This window comes from Berghia stephanieae, chromosome 2 (genome assembly GCF_034508935.2).
Source record: "Berghia stephanieae isolate SIO BIC M18660-M18661 chromosome 2, UCSD_Bste_1.3, whole genome shotgun sequence".
In the NCBI taxonomy this organism is placed as follows: Eukaryota; Metazoa; Mollusca; class Gastropoda; order Nudibranchia; family Aeolidiidae; genus Berghia; species Berghia stephanieae.
In genome coordinates this window covers 126,307,950-126,325,918 of record NC_088361.1, presented here as the reverse complement: position 1 = coordinate 126,325,918, position 17,969 = coordinate 126,307,950, and the positions used below count along the sequence as shown (strand labels likewise).

Here is a 17,969-nt window from a genome sequence, read left to right as displayed (position 1 = left end):
GCCATAACATTCCTTAAACAAACAGACCAAAAGAAAAAAACAAAACCCAAATATATTATCTTATTATTTTATTATAGTTTTAAAACTAGTATGGTGGGTTATTGCCATCTCTCTCTCTCTCTATCTCATATCTCTCTCTCTCTCTCTCTCTCTCTCTCTCTCTCTCTCTCTCTCTCTCTCTCTCTCTCTCTCTCTCTCTCTTTTTTTTTTTTTTTTTTTTAAATTCCTACCCCCTATTCACTTTAACCTTTATTAATGGGCAAAATCAAGATCCAGAAATAAGACATTGTATACCAATTACTCCACTCGACTCAGACGAGAATGAAAACCCAGCTGTTGGTAATGCTGATTATTGCATGAGGGGCTAGTCACAAAGGATGCTATAAAGGAAATAAAATAGTGTGCACTGAACATGGGACGATGATGGAAATGAGCTCTCAGAATATGCAAGTAATCTAATTCATACTTGAATGACAAGTGGCAATATTTTTAGGAGTAGGATTGTATACATGTTTTAATTTCATATTCTTATTTACTTCAGTGTAATTTGGATCAATTTGAACGTGCCATGTATGCAAGTCTAAGCGGAAATTTAGAAGCTCTGTTACCAGTGTGCATGTCCTGGAAAGACTATGTCTGGGCCTATTTCAAGGTAAAATGCTAGTCAGAACACACTTTTTTTTTTTTTTTTTGTGAAAAGAATTGTTGTCAAGTTGCTTTAAAAATAGATGCTCAGATTTTTATAATATATTATTTACCATTTAGATGTATGACAAAAATAAAGATAAGTTTTGAATTGTAAGTTTCAATTTATTAGACGAAGACAGATATTGTCACAGTAATAATTCTAAATTGAAGCTTACAATTCAAAAACTTATCTTTATTTTTTCCTTCGAGATTCAAGCAGCAACATTCTCACTTTAGTTATATGAACAATTATTTTTATTCTTATTTTTACAATGAATACATTTCTACAAACAAACAGAAGTTAGGGCATTATCATCATTTCAAATCATCCCAATGGATTTCCTTTTCAGGGTTATCTCCCACTTGGTCTGAGTTGTAACATTTTATCTTCTACTGGTGGAATGAAGAAGGGTGTCTTTTTACGATTAACAACATCAAACTGATGCAAAATTCGATTCTCACATTATTATTACTATTATCATCGTTATTCTTTTGTTGTTGTAAGATGGGAATTTCCTGCTATTTAGTGGTTTTATGCTTCCATTCCACTATTTTCCTACTTTGAATTCCAGAATTTATAAGACAAATTAAAAGCATCATCACCACATCATTATCACTTCCACTGCCACATCGTCATCATCATCATCAAAGCAACAACTTCAACAGCATCACTATTACTACTCTCACTACCACCACCAGCACATGATGTTTTTTGGGGGGTTTTTTTTGTTGGTATTTTTTGGTTGGATTGGAGGGGGTGGGGGTGGGGCATTATACTGCCTATTAATATACCAATATATATGTATTTCATACCACATTAGACTGAAATCAACTTGACATCATAAAATTATATTATGTAAAAATATGTTTATGTTTATATCTTTTCAAAGGTTATGGTGGATATTCGTGTTGAACAAGAAATACGATTACTTGAAAAGAGCAATAGAGATCTGGAGGAATTGCCATCTGAATATTATGATAAATTGTGAGTGTTCCTCCTTTACTAAATATATTTGCACAAACAATGTTGCATAAGTATCACTAAAAAACTCCAGGAGAAATAATGACCGATCTAGATAATCTTTCTCAATGGTTGGCACAATCCCTTCATGACAACACTCTCTCACACAAAGTTAGGGCTCTAACTCGATATCTACAAGAGGCTGGAATCCAATTTTTACCACACTCAGCCATAAGTCCTTTAGTACCATGTGAAAGAAACACTTGCTGGAAGCATACAAGACCTTTTCAAAAGCTGTCAATTTAGAGCTATGAACTATACATCCAAGTGACTTTCACTGTGTTTTCCATAATTGGTTGACAAGACTGAATCTCTGTACAGTGAAACGGAGAGTATTGTGAAGGCTATGGAAAATTTTAGGTGTGTATTTTTTCCCAAATGTTTTAAATTTAGCTCTACTATCAGACCTTTTCGATTGTCTCTCGTGTTCAACTTTAATTTACTGGAAAATAGCACAGCAAGGACTTGATTTAAGATTTGATCAATCTGACTGCTCTCAACAAACCACTCAATTTTGAAAGGACCTGTAACGTTGAAAAGGAAATTGTTTATTTTTACACTAAGTGTCTTGCCTGATTTATTTGGATAAGATAATCCAGAAAAGCTCTTTTGATCTATTTTTGGGTTTTCCCTTTAACTTTAAAAAATAAAAAAGAATCATTAGCCTATCATTATGCCATGGATATTATATTGAATTGATTTTGACATATTGAAATATCAATCATGAAATGAGTTGATCAAAAAAGATTAGCCTGTTGTACTAAGAAAGTGTGACTAGCATAAAATAATTTTAAAATGAGAGCATTTGAGTCATTCTCATTATTTTTGTCTACTGAGTCACTGTTGTTGACATCAAGATTTCCTTTCTGCTTTTTTTTTTCTATTTTTCAGGCTGGAACCAAATGAAATATTTAAGGAGATTGAAGCATGTATTGATGAGGTTAGTTTTATAAATTTATTTTCGGTTTAGTGTTATATGGAATTATATAAATCACTAAGAACGTTATGACTTACTTGTTATTCATATTCATTTTGTAGAGTTTTAATTCCATTTTCAAAATCCCTGTTCTTAGATGAGTTATGCTGCCTCAATGTAAAGCGCAGTCTGCAAGAATTCATCTGAGTTGAAGTGACACAGGTGGTCATGATTTTTACCATCTTTATATTTGTTACAGACAGAGAGAGAGTGTGTGTCTGTTTTCTGACCTACCATGGTGGGTGGAGAAGTCGCTTTTGTTATCATAACCATCTTCTATCCCCCTTATCTGTTTTCCCTTTCATCACTGTATTAGGTACTATTATAGTATGTTTCGAAAATATTGTATGTAAGCATCTGAGTGTATCCTCCATAGCAGGATCCTTTGCTTATGCCTGGATGTCAAAATAAGAACATTGATTGTTTGCGGATCCTCTTTTCCCTATTTGAACCACTCCCTTTACGAGGAGGAAGTCGACTTTAAAGAATATGGTTTCTTGGGGTTATAACTTGTCTATTCTGAATTGGGAGAGAAGTTTCCATGTTTTGTTTTGGTAAGAGGAGCCAACGCTGTGATCCAGGGACATTTTTAAAGAATCTTGCACTTTTCCCTCTTTTTGAACAGTAGGTTTTTTCTTTTGTTTGTTTTGTTTTCTGTTGTTTTTGTTGTTGTTTTTTTTTACTTTGGATTGAGTGAGCTCTGCTAATATTTACTTTATCTTATTTATTTTTAAAATTTGTTTGCAGAAAGTGAGTCTTGAAGCAAAAACTTGGTACCATATCATTCAAAAGCACATCATACTGGATGATATTGGAGGTAAATGATTTGAGCATTATTCTGCCCCTAGGTATTTATAACAACTGGTGGTAACAAACAACTCCCTTCTCAAACAACTCGCCTCTCACAATGTGTTACTTCGCTTGGCTGTCTGTTGAAGACGAAAATGAATTTCAAGAGTTAACACATGAAATATTGGTAGTCAGTAGAGAAAACCGAGCTCAGGTGTTAAATATTCTTCATAGACTGAAGAGGAAGGGTTTAACAAACCAGGGAAATGCTCGAAAACCAATAATAACTGAAACCATTTAAGCAACGAACCAAAGTAATCCTGCTTGCTTATACTGTCACAAGTGTGCTTCCACAATTCAAACAGCTTGTTCTAATATTTCAACAAGTCGTCACTGGTGTAAGAGCTGTTTGACAAAGTCAGTGGACTGCTGAAGGCCTTCTTAGGCTGCTTCATGAAGCAAATTAATAAAAGCCAATCTCAAGTCAAAAGAGAATCTCCTGTTCTGCAGTGAGGAAACTTCTTTAACATGAGCCAGTAAGAAAGAATTCATTATTGATACATCTATAGAATGCCTGTTGGGGAACAGCTGAGTACCTACAAAACAGAAATATTTCTCCATTATCTGTCATGTTTAGTTAGACCCATCATTGCATGTTTATTCTGCCACTGCAAAAGGACTGAAAGCACTTTGTGATTATGTTCCAGCCATTCTATGAAACAGTTTTTAATTTCTATTGCAAGTGTATTTGATTAAGATAGACTATATTATGTTTTGTATTCAGTGACAAAAATAGGTTATACATTGAATGAGTGGGATGTTAAAAGGGTGTTTTAAAGGTTGATATATGTATTTAAACAGCAATGCATTCTCATCATTAAAATCCTAGGTTTGATTGAAAGCATGTATGCATGGCTTCATAAAGATAGAGAATGGTTACCATCCCATCTGGTGCGGATGATGGCACATCTTGTCTTGTTCCTACGTTCCATAGGCTACACAGACTCTAAGGTAAAGACTTTTATTGTTCTTCTCTATATCTTTTATCTTTTTTTTCCTATGTTGTCTAACTGATTTTTTCTCTCGTAAGTAATACTTGTAATCAATTTGGAAAATTATTGTCATGATCAGATATGAAAATAAATATGTGGTAACGTTTTTCTTATATTATGTATGAAGTGCCTTTTATATTCTATCAGTGCTTTTAAAAAAAAAGAATACCATGTGTTACAATTGATTAGGCTATCTAAATATCAAATAACATAAATGTGCATTCATGAGAGAATTTATAAGAGGACAATACTGATTTAATTCCATGTAAATCATCAGGAGACATTGTGTGAGGCAATCGTCATTGCTTATGTTGAAGATCTAATCAGCAGTGGTACGAACAAAAATCTTGTTGCATTTTATGTGGCAACACTATCGCCACCTGTACAGATTGAGTGGTATGCCAAGTTTTTAGAAGGTAAGATTAAAACTTTTTACGGTACATTAAAAACATTTTTATTTTAGTTAAATGCGAAAGATTTATGCACTGTGAAGTGAAACCATTTCTCAAACCGTCATTAATAATTTTTATTCAGAATACTTTCTGAATTAGTTAGTATTGCGGATATTCCTATGTAACATAAGCAAAAAATATATGAATTAGTTAATTGTTATTTTTTGTAAGTTTGATTTATTTATTAATCGTTTATTAGAGTTAAACCGCTTGATTGAAAGGGTTTGTCTTTCCGTGGATTTTTGTAATTGATATGCATGTTTTGTTTTTTATTTATTTATTTTTCTAAAAATTAAATTTATCTTTTTAAATCAAATTATTATAATTCATGTGGAAGTAAGTTCACAAAATTTTAGGTTTGATTGTCTTTTAAATTTCTTGTTGAAGCGCAGATCATAAACTTCTTGGTTGATAAACCATCACTGTTGCTTAGACATTGATCTTTAGTATCTTTTTCTTTTTGTGATGTCCAAATTGGTTTGAATAAATTGAAAACCTTTATGTGACCATTTACAAAATTTAAAAACCAAGTGTGTGTGTGTGTGTGTCACAAAAATGTTGCATAAGGTCGTTATAGGCCTGTTATACATTGTGTCTTAAAGTCACCCGGGATCTCATTGATTTTCAAGTTAATTTTCAGACATCAAACTGATACTATTTTTAAATAACAGGCATTGAGGGCGAGGAGAGACGCGAATGTTTGATTTGGGCAGAGGATGAGGGTCTTGATGTTGCAGCCATTACTAAAATGGTGGTAGAGACAATCAGAAATCGGGACACAGCATCAACTATGCCATCAGATAGTTTAGTGCCAGACTTGACAATCTCAGAGGTGAGGTCATATCTATTCACTCCATTCTTTACAAAACATTTGACAAAAATATTCTGTGCAGGCTTGAAAAGACTGTTTATTTGAAACATGTCATCTACTCTTTTACTGGCTCATTAAGGATCTCCATGCGACGTCTATAAGTATTTATTTTTTCAGTATAGTGATATTTTTCTTTCAGAAATATAGTTGATGCATTTATTCGGATCTGCAGACTTGTAATGTCACACACCCCTCCCCTCCCTATCCCTTTTCTTTTTTTTTTACTTTTCTTTTCCTTTTCTTTTTTTTTTTACTTTTCTTTTCCTTTTCTTTTTTTTTTTTGTTTTTTTTTTTGCCACGAAAACAAGTAACTTAACTCATTCTACAAATTTTATTGTATTTGTTGCCGACTAAAACTGAAGATAATGAAATTATTTTGTTGCATCATTCACAGTATAGTTGTTTATTTTGTAACAAAAGACAAATGTATTTCAGGAAGATGCAGTCAAAATTAGTGCAATAGATTGGTTGATCTTTGATGAAATTCATCGCCCTGAAGCAATCAAGCAAGCTAATTCACTTCTGCGCTCTTTCATAGGTATGGAAAATTTTAAAGAAGAATAATTGGTTTTTTTTTCTTTATAAAGTTCAGATTCATATCTAAAATGGACATTTTTATATGGGCTCTTGTGTGGTATGGTAAAAAGTTCTTTGTAATGGGCTATCATCTATCTAAATTGTAGCCTATAATCAATTGTAATTGTCTATTTAATGTCATAGAAACTGAGATAAACTTCAACTCTATCAGCCTCATAGCTTTGAGGACTGTTTTCTATTTTAAATAAAATAAGTGATATCAAGCTGCGCAGTCAATAATGACTTGATTATAACACATTTGCATGGTATAATTTTCTCTTTGTCTTAAAGATTTTGTATAAAATAATTAGAGAGTGGTGGGGTTGCCTGAAGCCTGGGATTATAAAAATACTAATTAAAAGGTGAAATTGGAATGGCTTCAGATGGAAACAGTATGAACATTTCGGTCATGGTTGCCAATTTTCCGTATATTTACGGAATATTTCAGTATATTATAAACTCTCAGTATATTTTCCAATCGCTTGCTAAATGTAAAAAAGTAAGCACATAATGTCATTTAACTGGAGTTAAGCACTCAGAAAGGGTTGGTCTATTTTTGCGTAAATGTTTTGCAAATTTTTGCCTCCTGAATTGGTAACCCTGTTCGGTGTAGAAACTCCCACAATACTCAAATCTATTTACATCCTATGCATTAACTTTGCACACCATCATTTTCTGTCACCACTAACCTCTTCCTACACCTCACCGTCTATCTCCCCACTCCTTTTATTCGCTTACCAATTATCTTTTACCCTACACCTAATCCATCTTTTTAGCCTCCTGACCCACATTTTCTTTTTCACTGTACTTTATACACCTACTTCCAAACAACTTGTGCCCTCTTCCTGTTGGAACATTCGTATACTTCTTTCCACTTTCCCTGTCAACATATGTTAAGTAGGTTACACCCTGGCCCATGCTACCCTCTAGCAGCCAGGCTTAAACTTATTACTGTACCATCTTAGGAAATGCATGAACCCATAAGGGATTCATTTCACATTTTCACCCCTGTAAAGGCACAAATCAGTCCTTCAGATTTCTGGATTTAGAATCCAAGTATGCCATACAATGGATAAGACTCGCTCCTGACACTCTTTGCAAAAGCATCTCCAAACCATCACATGAGTCTTCCTCATGATTGAGACATCACACTGGCCACAATCACACAAATTCAAAGGTATCAGATTATTCATACATTCATCTAACCAACATTACCATGAATGCTTGAATAGTGTTTAGACCAGAAAACTACTTGTCCTCTTTCCAGACAGAACTATACATCCCAGTGCAACAACTCTTCTCATCAGGGACAAACACTCACTGAGTCACCCTCATATTGGTGGATTCATCTATTGAACTCTCTTCTGGCCCAACTGTTCTTATGGGCTCTTATAACCACTGATGGTTTTTAGGTGCTTACACTAATGAGAATATTTCTTAATTGATTGGACATTAATTTTTTTCTTTTAAGCTTACTTTTTAAATTGAATACCGGGAAGGCTAATTGTCCACCTTAACATTTGTCCTTATATTTTATCTCCAGCCGTGAAGAAATATGCAGCTGCCAGAGAGTTGTTTAACAAACTCCCCATGGATACCGTTGATGTGATATACAGGCTATGGCATGCCCAGGTAGATAAAGCATTCTTTTTAAAAATTAAAATAATTTTTAAATTGGTTATTTGCTGCGGTGATTGTTTTTATTATTATTTTTATTATTATTATTATTATTATTATTATTATTATTTATTATTATTATTATTATTATTGTTATTATTATATTATTATTATTATTATTATTTATTATTATATTATTATTATTATTATATATTATTATTATATTAATTATTATGATGATGATGATGATGATGATGATGATGATGATGATTAGATTATTTATTATCCATTCCATCCTTTGACATTTGCTTGGCTTGTGTTCAGTAAATCGTTTTCCATCTCTCTCAAATAGGCTGGCTCTGAGGACTTGCCACCAAGTGAGAGAAATGCCATCAGAGAATATCTTTGCATGAAGGCTTATCTGGTATGTTTACAAAGCCTCTTTTTGTCAAGAATATTTTGATTTTCAAGTGATGACTTAAATATTAATTTACAACTTTTGTCACGACATTTACTGCTTGGATTTTAAGAGGTTTATATTTCCACATTCTAATGTGGTGCTTTGGCTTCTATTGCCTAGTTTGTAACCTGTCTTGTAACATAATCTAGTGGTAAGTCATGGGATGAAGGACAATACAGTTGTTTCCATTTATAAGCACTCTCGTTTTGAGCATGGTCCTGCTCTAAGCTTGGGGCACAAAACAGAATTTTAACCACATAGATTTACCCCTATATTTAAATTTTAAACATATCTCTTCTAGTTATGATAGAATATGTAAAAGATTTTGATGCATCTATTTGTAATACCAATTCTATGATACATAAAACTAGGGAGATTTAAAAGTTTTAATCTTTCTTCGTATGGCCAATAATAAATTTCAAAAAGCATGTTAGTGGTCTGCCTCAAGTAATCTGAAGATGAAATTAATGTTTTGTGTTATTGTTTTATATCGATGGTGTCATTCTCTAACCATATAATTGGTTTTGACAAAATTTTCCATCATGTTTTTAATATATTCGAAGTCAGTAATTGGAACGCTGCTTTATCGGAATAGCTGCTTAATTGGAATGATCTATGTATGATAGAATTTCACTACATTTTTTTTCTACTGGTTAATCGGAATCCATGCTGATTAATTGGAATGATTTCAGACTTTCTACAAACGTTGTAAAAACTTGAGCTTTTATAAAGCGCAATATCTACTAAACATGCTCAAAGCACTTTACAAAGGGTCCCTAGCCAACTGCATCACTTAACTTAACATGTAGAACGAGACATGACGCCTGTTAGGCGATATTGCAATTTTTTCCGGACAGAGACAACGCTATTAACGGCCAGTACGGTGAGGGAATGTGAGTAAAGAGTCTTTTCCAATGACTCAACTATGCACGGAGTGAGGCTCGAACCCAGAACCTTCTGATCCGAAAGCGAGTGTCATACTACAGGACCGCATAGCCGCACAAATGTAAAAAAGTTTTTTTCAGGGTAATAAAGAATATACCTATTCTTATTGAGGTGAAAGACATTAGAGTGATTATGTATTTTCAAATGATTGTTAATTAACAATGCCAATCCCTTTTCTATGGTAATATGTTATAGTCCTGCTATTTGACATTGCTTGGAGAACAACATATAATTAATAAAAGCGCATGTAATGGATGATGCAGTGGTTTGTTTGCTTTGACTGGGAGTAATGTATTGATTTAAATGTGTTTTAATTTATTGTGGAATAGGATTCATGTGTTTTCGATTCATCTGGTCTTGTTGCTGAATATAGGTGTATTGACATTCCGTATAAATTTGTGGTCATAAAATGGGGCCACTCATTCTCTACTGAAGACAAAAATAGTTAACAATCAATGCTCTGAAATACTGTAATATACATGTGTGTGGTCTTGTTCTGTTTTACGAAGCCACTCCAGGAATCTTTTAATTGGAACTCTGCTTAATTTTTGTACGATTTTTACCTAGTGGTGCTGTTAATATTTAAAATAATAATAATCAGGATAATAATAATAATAATAATGATAGTTATAATAATAATAATAATAATAATTATTATAATAATAATAATAATGGACTCTTATAGATCACACGGCATCCCCAGCCACGGGGCTTTTGGCGCTTGCTGTTCCAATTCAGCTCTTTGCACTGTAGCCTATGTGCTATTAATACTGTGTTTAGGCATCCTAAATGAACAGGGAATTTCTGGAAAGGTGTTATGAACATTAGTAGCGAAACTAAAAATAGATTAAAATTTTTTCCTATAACACGGTTAGATAATGACGCTGTCAATATATGTCTTTAAAACTGTACATCACATTCAATAGTAATGATTTTACCTTTTTTTCAGGATGCAGTAGAAAGTTTCAACGACTGGTTTATCCTGTACCATAAAGGTCAACCCACGATGGAAAGTGGAGAAGGTGGAGGTAGTTTTAGTGACCAAGTGGCCATGGAACACAAGATGAAGCAATACAAACAGGAACACAGCAGATGGATGTACAATTTACAACTACAGACCAAAGTATTAATATTATCATTATTATTATTATTATCATTATTATTATTATTATTATTATTATTATTATTGTTATTATTTTATTATTATTGTTACTATTATTATTATTATTATTATTATTATTATTATTATTATTATTATTATTATTATTATTATTATTATTATTATTATTATAATTATTATTATTATTATTAATAATAATTTTTTAAAATCTATTTATTTTTAACATTAAAAATCATTATTATTGTTATTATTATTATTATTATTATTATTATTATTCTTTTATACTACTACTACTACTACTACTACTACTACTACTACTACTACTACTACTACTACTACTACTACTACTACTACTACTACTCTACTACTATTACCACTACTAATACTACTTCACATTAATACTATTATTACTACCATCATTATCATAATCATTATTATTGTTATTACTGTTGTTATCATTGTTATTACGTAAAATTCAAAATAAATGGGTCATCTACCTGCAAAATGAATTTAAACTGTTTATTTTATGGTTTGCTCCAACAGACCAGCAGAGACAGAATTTACAACGTATTGATATTCCCTGACGGAGGGTGGTTAGTGGATAGTGCCGAGGTGAGTTAATCTGAATCATGTAGGGAATTCAGAAAAGTTTTTGTTTTTTTCCCCCAATTTTAATGTATACATCACTTTTTTAACAGAAAAATACTAGGATAGTACTCATATAATCTTGATGAGCAATTGAGGATAGTGAAGCAGTGAGAACAGATTCATAATTTATAAGGACTATTGACAAGTAGAAGTGTCAAATGGCGGCTATTAAAAAACTTACATCAAAAACTTACTTTTACCTTAACTCTCTCCTTATCGATCCTTTTCAGTATTTTCCCAAAATGGCAGGCTTACCCAGCAGAAAAACTGTTGTTTTTTTTAACCTCAAACAATCTCTCTACAAAACAACTTTATGTTCTTATTAATTAAACAAATATCATTCTTCAAAGTTTGTGATGTACAAAATAAATCTGAATTTTAAAAATGTATATTGTGTCTTAACAAATGTGACGATACATCAATAGCCTTTGTTTGCCCAATGACATCAATATAACACATGATTGAAGCCTGTTGATTATTGCACACGCAATGCTTTGTCAAGTTGATCGAAGTCTGGACTGAATAGAGATATAAGTTAACTACCTGACCTTAATGTAATTTGACAAAGCATTTTACATCAGATTATACTAACATGTTTTGTCGATTGCATTTAACTAGAGTATGCAGACAGATGCTAGAGTCATAAACACTCCATATTGTATTGGCTTGTTCCCATAATAAGTGTTCTGACTCGAAAACAATTAGGATTACGGTGTACAAATCGAGAATTTAAAAAAAATTCCATCCATAGGGATATGAATCTTAAATATTACATTGATTCTTGAAATGGGTTCCTTGCAAAGAAGTAATTAGGAGGTTCACATCTCTCCAAAAATCAAGCAAAGTTCAAAGGTATATGAAAAATGCTGAGTCTGTGAACATTAAACAAGAAACATATCTTTTCAATGGAGCAGTAGTGTTTTTGGATTATTTAGTGTTTGATAACAATGATAAAGTGAGAAAAACTTTTAGGTTTAAAATCCTTTTTGGCTTATAGATATTTGGTTTAATTGGTTTTCCTCGTCTGGTTTTGTTAACAGGATCCGCATGCTGATGAATTGCGCCAAAACCAAATGGAGCAGCTGCGTAGAATCCACCTGCCTGCTCTGTGCCTCAACTTGCATACTATTCTTCACTCGAGTGGAATGCATGAGGAAGCTGTCCAGATTGCAGATGTTGTAGCTTCCGAGGTTCATCAACTCTATCAAGTAAGTGAATAATCCTTTGTTATCCTTTGTTGTAGTAGAATTCTAAATCATTTATGGTCTACATATTACCTATGTTTGTGGTTGTGGGGATTGTTCTCAATTAAAGATGTCACACACTAAAATTTACAGATGAATTGAATAGATTGATTCAATTTTGATTCAAAGTTCATCTACTATACCTTCTGTTGAACAACAGCTAATTTTAGTGGTAAATCAAAATGCCAGATGCTTACTCAAATGTAAAGGGAGAAAGATTTAGGACAAATCTTCAATTGTGATGATATTATAAGTTCTTAAGTTAAGTTGCATTGGTGGCAGAAGCCATATATATAAAACAATCCTAAATGGATAGATGAAAATATTTCGTCCCTAGTATTGTTGATATGACTTTTCAAATTGGATTCTTTTCATTTCACTGGTTGGGGTTTTCTGACCTCCCATGGTGGCAGGAGGTCACTTGCTGTTTCTTCTATCCCCCCATATCTGTTTACCCTTTCCATGTTGCTCTCTGTCTTTGTTCTTGATTGAGATTTCTCCTTTTTTTCCCCGGGTACTTTCCCGGATCCTTAGCTGGGAGGGAGGTAGTCAAATATATGGTATCTTTTTTAGAGATGATATGTTTCCCTTGTAAACCATCTCTCTGTTACTGTTATGTTCTATTATAGATAATTACTAGTTTTGAAGACTGTATGTTATAATTTGTAAACATTTGAGAGTATCCTCCATAGCGGGGTCCCTTCTTTGTGTCTGGATGGAACTTTTAGGTAATGTCACCATTTGCACATTGGTTGATTGCTTGTGGAATCTTCTGTTCCCTAATTGACCAAACCCCCTTTGTCGTCCTTTTTCTTTAGTACTTTTAATTTCATATCTACAACTTTTCCTCTCTATCATCTTCCTTTTTACTGGTGGTGAAATTACCCAATAGTGTCATAATCGCCGTAAAAAAAACCCAAAACAAAGAAAAATAAACAATCTTTTGATTCTGATTCCATTCTTTCAAAAAAATGTTTCCACCATGTAGATGAATAATTGAATAATCCTTTTAAAAATCAATTTAACGGATTGACCATTAAGGCCCCTAAGTATATTATCACCCTTTTTCTAACTTCCTTTTTAAAAATTTTCTCTCCAGGTGTTTGACAAAGAATCCCTGCAACAACTTCTTACACTTATCAGTAAAAGCTCTCACAGCCTTTTGAATGCTGGCAAAGATCCCCTTGGATATGAGATGGTCTAAGTCAAAGTTGACCTGTTAAATGTAAAATGTGTTCACAATTTTTTGTTGTACTTTTTAAATGAAACAATAAAATATTTTAAAATACAGAATCACCTTGTATGTTATTTTAAAAATGTTTTAGTCATTTGTTATTGTCCAGCTGTGTTGGCTAGTGGTATGACACTCACCTTCGGATCGGAATCTCCATTGTTCGAGTCCCACTCTGATCAGCGCATAGTTGGCTCCTTGGAAAAGACTTAACTTACATTCTCTCACCGTACTCAGATGTAAAACGAGAACCTGTCCATTAACAGCGTTGTCGAAAAAAAAATAGATCTATCAGATATGTGTTGCTGTTAGCAAGGGACTTCTTGTAAAGTGCTTTGAGCACGTTTAGTGGATATTATGCTTTATAAATGCTCTAATTTTTTTTTTTATCTAGCTAGTATAAAAAAGAAAATTTTCCATTTTCATCTCAAGGTTATAATACCTTTCAGGGTCTATTAAAAAAATAGGAATGAAATAGCTCAAATGTCAATAAAAGGTTTGGGCTTGGAAAGTCCTGTTGTCTACACCAGTCTCGTCATGGCTGGGATGTAAATATCAGGGCTTTCATCAGATTTTTTTTTCCAGTTACCTCCCCCTTGCAGCGCAAACTATCGTGGTGTCTTTCTATCTCTTGAGCTTTTTTTATATAGCTCAATGTCCACTAAAAGTGCACAAAGGGTCCCTGACCAACAGCAACATGTAACATGTAGAACAAGACATGATGCCTATTAGGAGATATCACAATTTTTTCCGAGAGAGACAATGCTGTTAATGGCCAGGTATTCATTTTACACAAGTACGGTGAGAGAATGTGAGTAAAGAGCCTTTTCCAAGGACTCGACTATCATTGAAAGAGATTTTTTTCCCCTTGTTAATCATTTCTTTCTTAGATTTATGATTTTGTGTGGTGACTGCTTTAGGTATTTGCTTTTTGTACTTGTGGAATGAAACTTGGTTTTGCCCTTATCGTTTCTGGGATCCTTCATTGAGACTGAAACAGTATATAATGTCTTCTTGTTATTGGAAAATGTGTTTATTTTCTTCTTTGTTTGATTCATCTTGTTTTATTTTTGAGTTTGATTTGATTGGGGATTGACCCCAGGCTGTTTTACAATCAGTGTGAGTGGAGGTGAATTGATGTCTCCCTCCAGGATGATCATTTTATTCAGAAATTATCGTATCTCCTCTGAAAATGTATGTCACTTTTTTTCCAATAATGATGCACTAAATCCTGCGCGCATTTCAACCCAATATATAGCGGAGACTGCTTAAGATAAACTCGGGATTAGAAAAAAAAGAATTATCTTACCTTAAAGCTATGTTTTTTTCTTTCTATTTTCAAGGGAAACAACCTTTCAGTTCCAAATTAGTGATGGGTAAAAGTCCAGTAGTCTCACTTGGTCATGAAAAATCTAGTTTTGACTTTTATCAATGATGTATGCATAGTCTTGTTATTTGGTAGCCTGCATATTTTGTTTTGATTTTTTTTTTCGGGTGGGAAGGTGGTTGGGGGGGGGGGGGGGAGTTGGTGGATTGGCGCATGGAGGTGGGGAAAGAAGCCCACTATGGCAGAGAGCAGTTCACTTTAACTGGACCGAGACCAGCAAAGGTGTTTTTTTTGGCAGCATTTGAATATGCCTGTTCATGTCTACCTGTCGTTAAAAATTTCGCCGATAGTTAAGTTTTAAAAACTGGGTGGGGTTTCTGACCTCCCATAGTGGGAAGGGAGGTACATACTGTGTCTTCCATCCCCTTATATCTGTTTGTTTTCCAACTTGCTTTCTGTCTTTGTCTTGGAATGAGATTACTTGGTTTTGTTCTAGTCCTGGCCGGTATATCCAGGCTGGGAGAGAAATAGTCAAATGTATAGTTAGTCTTGGGAGATGACATTGAGTGTGTTCCTCTTGGCGGGGACCTGTGTTTGTGTCTGGATGGGACATTTTGTGATCTCAAACTAAGTATACTGATAGTGTGCTCTTTGAATCTACACCTGTTCTCTATTTGAACCAATTCCTCTTTGTCTTGCTTATTCTTGGGTGCTTAAATTGTAATTCTATAACTTTTTACTATCCCGTTTTCTTCCTTTTCACTAGCCCTGATAGGGCCTAAATGTTTTGCAAGCGACAAAAGTAGTATGAAATTCCCAAATAGCAGAATAAAAAGTTTTTAAAAAATGAAACACACCCACATCACACATACACTTAAAAAAGACCAGTCGTACATTACGGCCAATAAGCTAGAAAAATGTATGGTCAAATAATGTTGATTGGGTGGAGAAAGCATTATAATCTACTCAATTTGAACTAGCCCTTGACGTTATTCTTTAACTCACTCAATCCTAGACATTTTTGCCACTTTTCAAAATTGGAAAAAAATGTATTAAAAATTATCATATTTTATTCAACTACCATTAACATGTAAAAATGAAAAACATTAGCTTTGATAATACGCCTATAATTTGCCTCTCTATGTAATAAATAGGCATGGGGTAAAAGTAACCCGGGTAAACTACGGATATAGTCGGTGTTAGTTAGGGTTGAGTGAGTTAAGAGGACAGTTGAAAAGGAAAGAGGCAAAATGAGATTTACGTCTTGGATGGAGGCCGTTACTGCTTTTGACCCCCCCCCCTCTCTCTCTCTCTCTCTCTCTCTCTCTCTTCCCTAACTTTTTCGTATAAGCCCAAAGAATCACTTAGAGTCCCATCTCTCACTCTCTCCTTGTGAAGAATTGGGTCCTGAATACATCCTCTCCACTCTCTAGGCTATCCTGTCGCACGCGTGTGTGTGTGTGTGGATGTGTGCGCGCGCTTGTGTATGGAGGGTGTATGTGTGTGTTTGTGTGTTTGAATAATATATGTGTTTATTTTTGTTTATTATCTGTTTATTATAATAAAGATAGAACGAAATTGACGTCAATCAGTTCTTTGTTATTGTTTTTAATCAGCCATTTTAGTGATTAGTTCTCATTATAAACGTTTAAGGTTACACATGGTTTTGTGTGCTGGTACGTTAAATTCGGCTTGCGGATGTTTTGAGTATTTTTAACTAAATGCATAACATCAATTTGTTGGTTATTTTTTTAAACAAGATTGTGTTGAGAACAAATATAATAACATATACGACCTCCCACCCACTCCCCTCAACAATCTACCACGGTCCAGCCCCCCTCGACATAATTTTAATAAAGTGGCGGCTGTAAATCCGCCCAAGTAAGCAACACTCTTTTGCGCACACCCTCGTTCTTCCTCAAGACCCCCAACCTCCTTTTATGATGTCAATTTTGTGTCTGTGAGAAAGTGTTCGGGCCACAGAACACGAACATCCCTATACACACACATACATACACGAGAGAGAGAGAGGGAGAGAGAGAGAGAGAGAGAGAGAGAGAGAGAGAGAGAGAGAGAGAGAGAGAGAGAGAGAGAGAGAGAGAGAGAGAGAGAGTTCGAGTTCTTAAACAATAAACATGTTTGCTAAAAAATATTTTCAGACAGATATGTAACTGGCATGGCCTGTCGTGGTTATAAACAGCAGTAAGGCCCACGAAGCCGGATTTTTATTTTGTTTTTACCCCCCACGATTTATGTAGTTGCTCCCCTTTTGATCAATCGTAAAACACGTTCCTTCTCCAATAGATAGTATGCACTTGGCTAAGAAGCTCATAACATTGCCATCCGGAAGTATAACGGACCAACACACAAAACTGTGTATCCATGAACGTTTATAGTCAGATTAATACAGTTCAGTGAGCATTACTCATAAACGCGGATGGCAAAATACAATAATAAAGGCTTGAGTGACGTCATCTTCGTTCTATCTATAGGCGCAGCTACCAGATCAATGTTGATTGGACAAAGGAGATATATCAGAAATAATCCGTTCCCTTTGAAGCTCAAATCGAACAATGGGATCGGGATATGCATTCCAAACACTCGGACGCACACATATATACAGTCAGAAGAGGAGGCTGGGGGAGGGCGGGTGGTTTGGGTGAGTAAAATAATGACTGATTGAACAAATAAATAATGAGATATCGTATGACCTCAAGTGCCAAAGAATTTTTTTAACATTCTTATTCTAAAATCCGGAGTTGGCTCCTCCCTCCCTCTCTCTCTCTCTCTCTCTCTCTCTCTCTCTCTCTCTCTCTCTCTCTCTCTCTCTCTCTCTCTCTCTCTTCTTCTTCTTCTTCTTCTTCTTCTTCTTCTTGTCGACAATTACAATAACTAAAACATTTATTAGACTAAGACTACGCTGCTAAGTACATTTAAATGAATGGAAAGCTTA

At 34.0% G+C, this 17,969-nt stretch overlaps 1 protein-coding gene across 3 annotated transcripts in view; it reads left to right on the top strand.

Moving 5' to 3' along the window:
* The window catches only part of LOC144966536 (nuclear pore complex protein Nup107-like), a 29,249-nt gene extending 15,498 nt beyond the window's left edge, over positions 1–13,751 (top strand). For all 3 annotated transcript variants that reach the window (XM_078903176.1, XM_078903177.1, XM_078903178.1), the window contains 14 exons: positions 542–652; positions 1,578–1,672; positions 2,600–2,648; positions 3,432–3,501; positions 4,363–4,484; positions 4,803–4,941; positions 5,649–5,809; positions 6,284–6,386; positions 7,968–8,056; positions 8,394–8,465; positions 10,396–10,569; positions 11,110–11,178; positions 12,255–12,422; positions 13,558–13,751. In XM_078903176.1, coding sequence (XP_078759302.1) covers positions 542–652; positions 1,578–1,672; positions 2,600–2,648; positions 3,432–3,501; positions 4,363–4,484; positions 4,803–4,941; positions 5,649–5,809; positions 6,284–6,386; positions 7,968–8,056; positions 8,394–8,465; positions 10,396–10,569; positions 11,110–11,178; positions 12,255–12,422; positions 13,558–13,662 — 1,527 coding nt within the window. In that variant the 3' untranslated portion in view covers positions 13,663–13,751. The remainder of the gene's footprint in view (positions 1–541; positions 653–1,577; positions 1,673–2,599; positions 2,649–3,431; positions 3,502–4,362; positions 4,485–4,802; positions 4,942–5,648; positions 5,810–6,283; positions 6,387–7,967; positions 8,057–8,393; positions 8,466–10,395; positions 10,570–11,109; positions 11,179–12,254; positions 12,423–13,557) is intronic.
* The last annotated feature ends 4,218 nt before the right edge of the window (positions 13,752–17,969 follow it).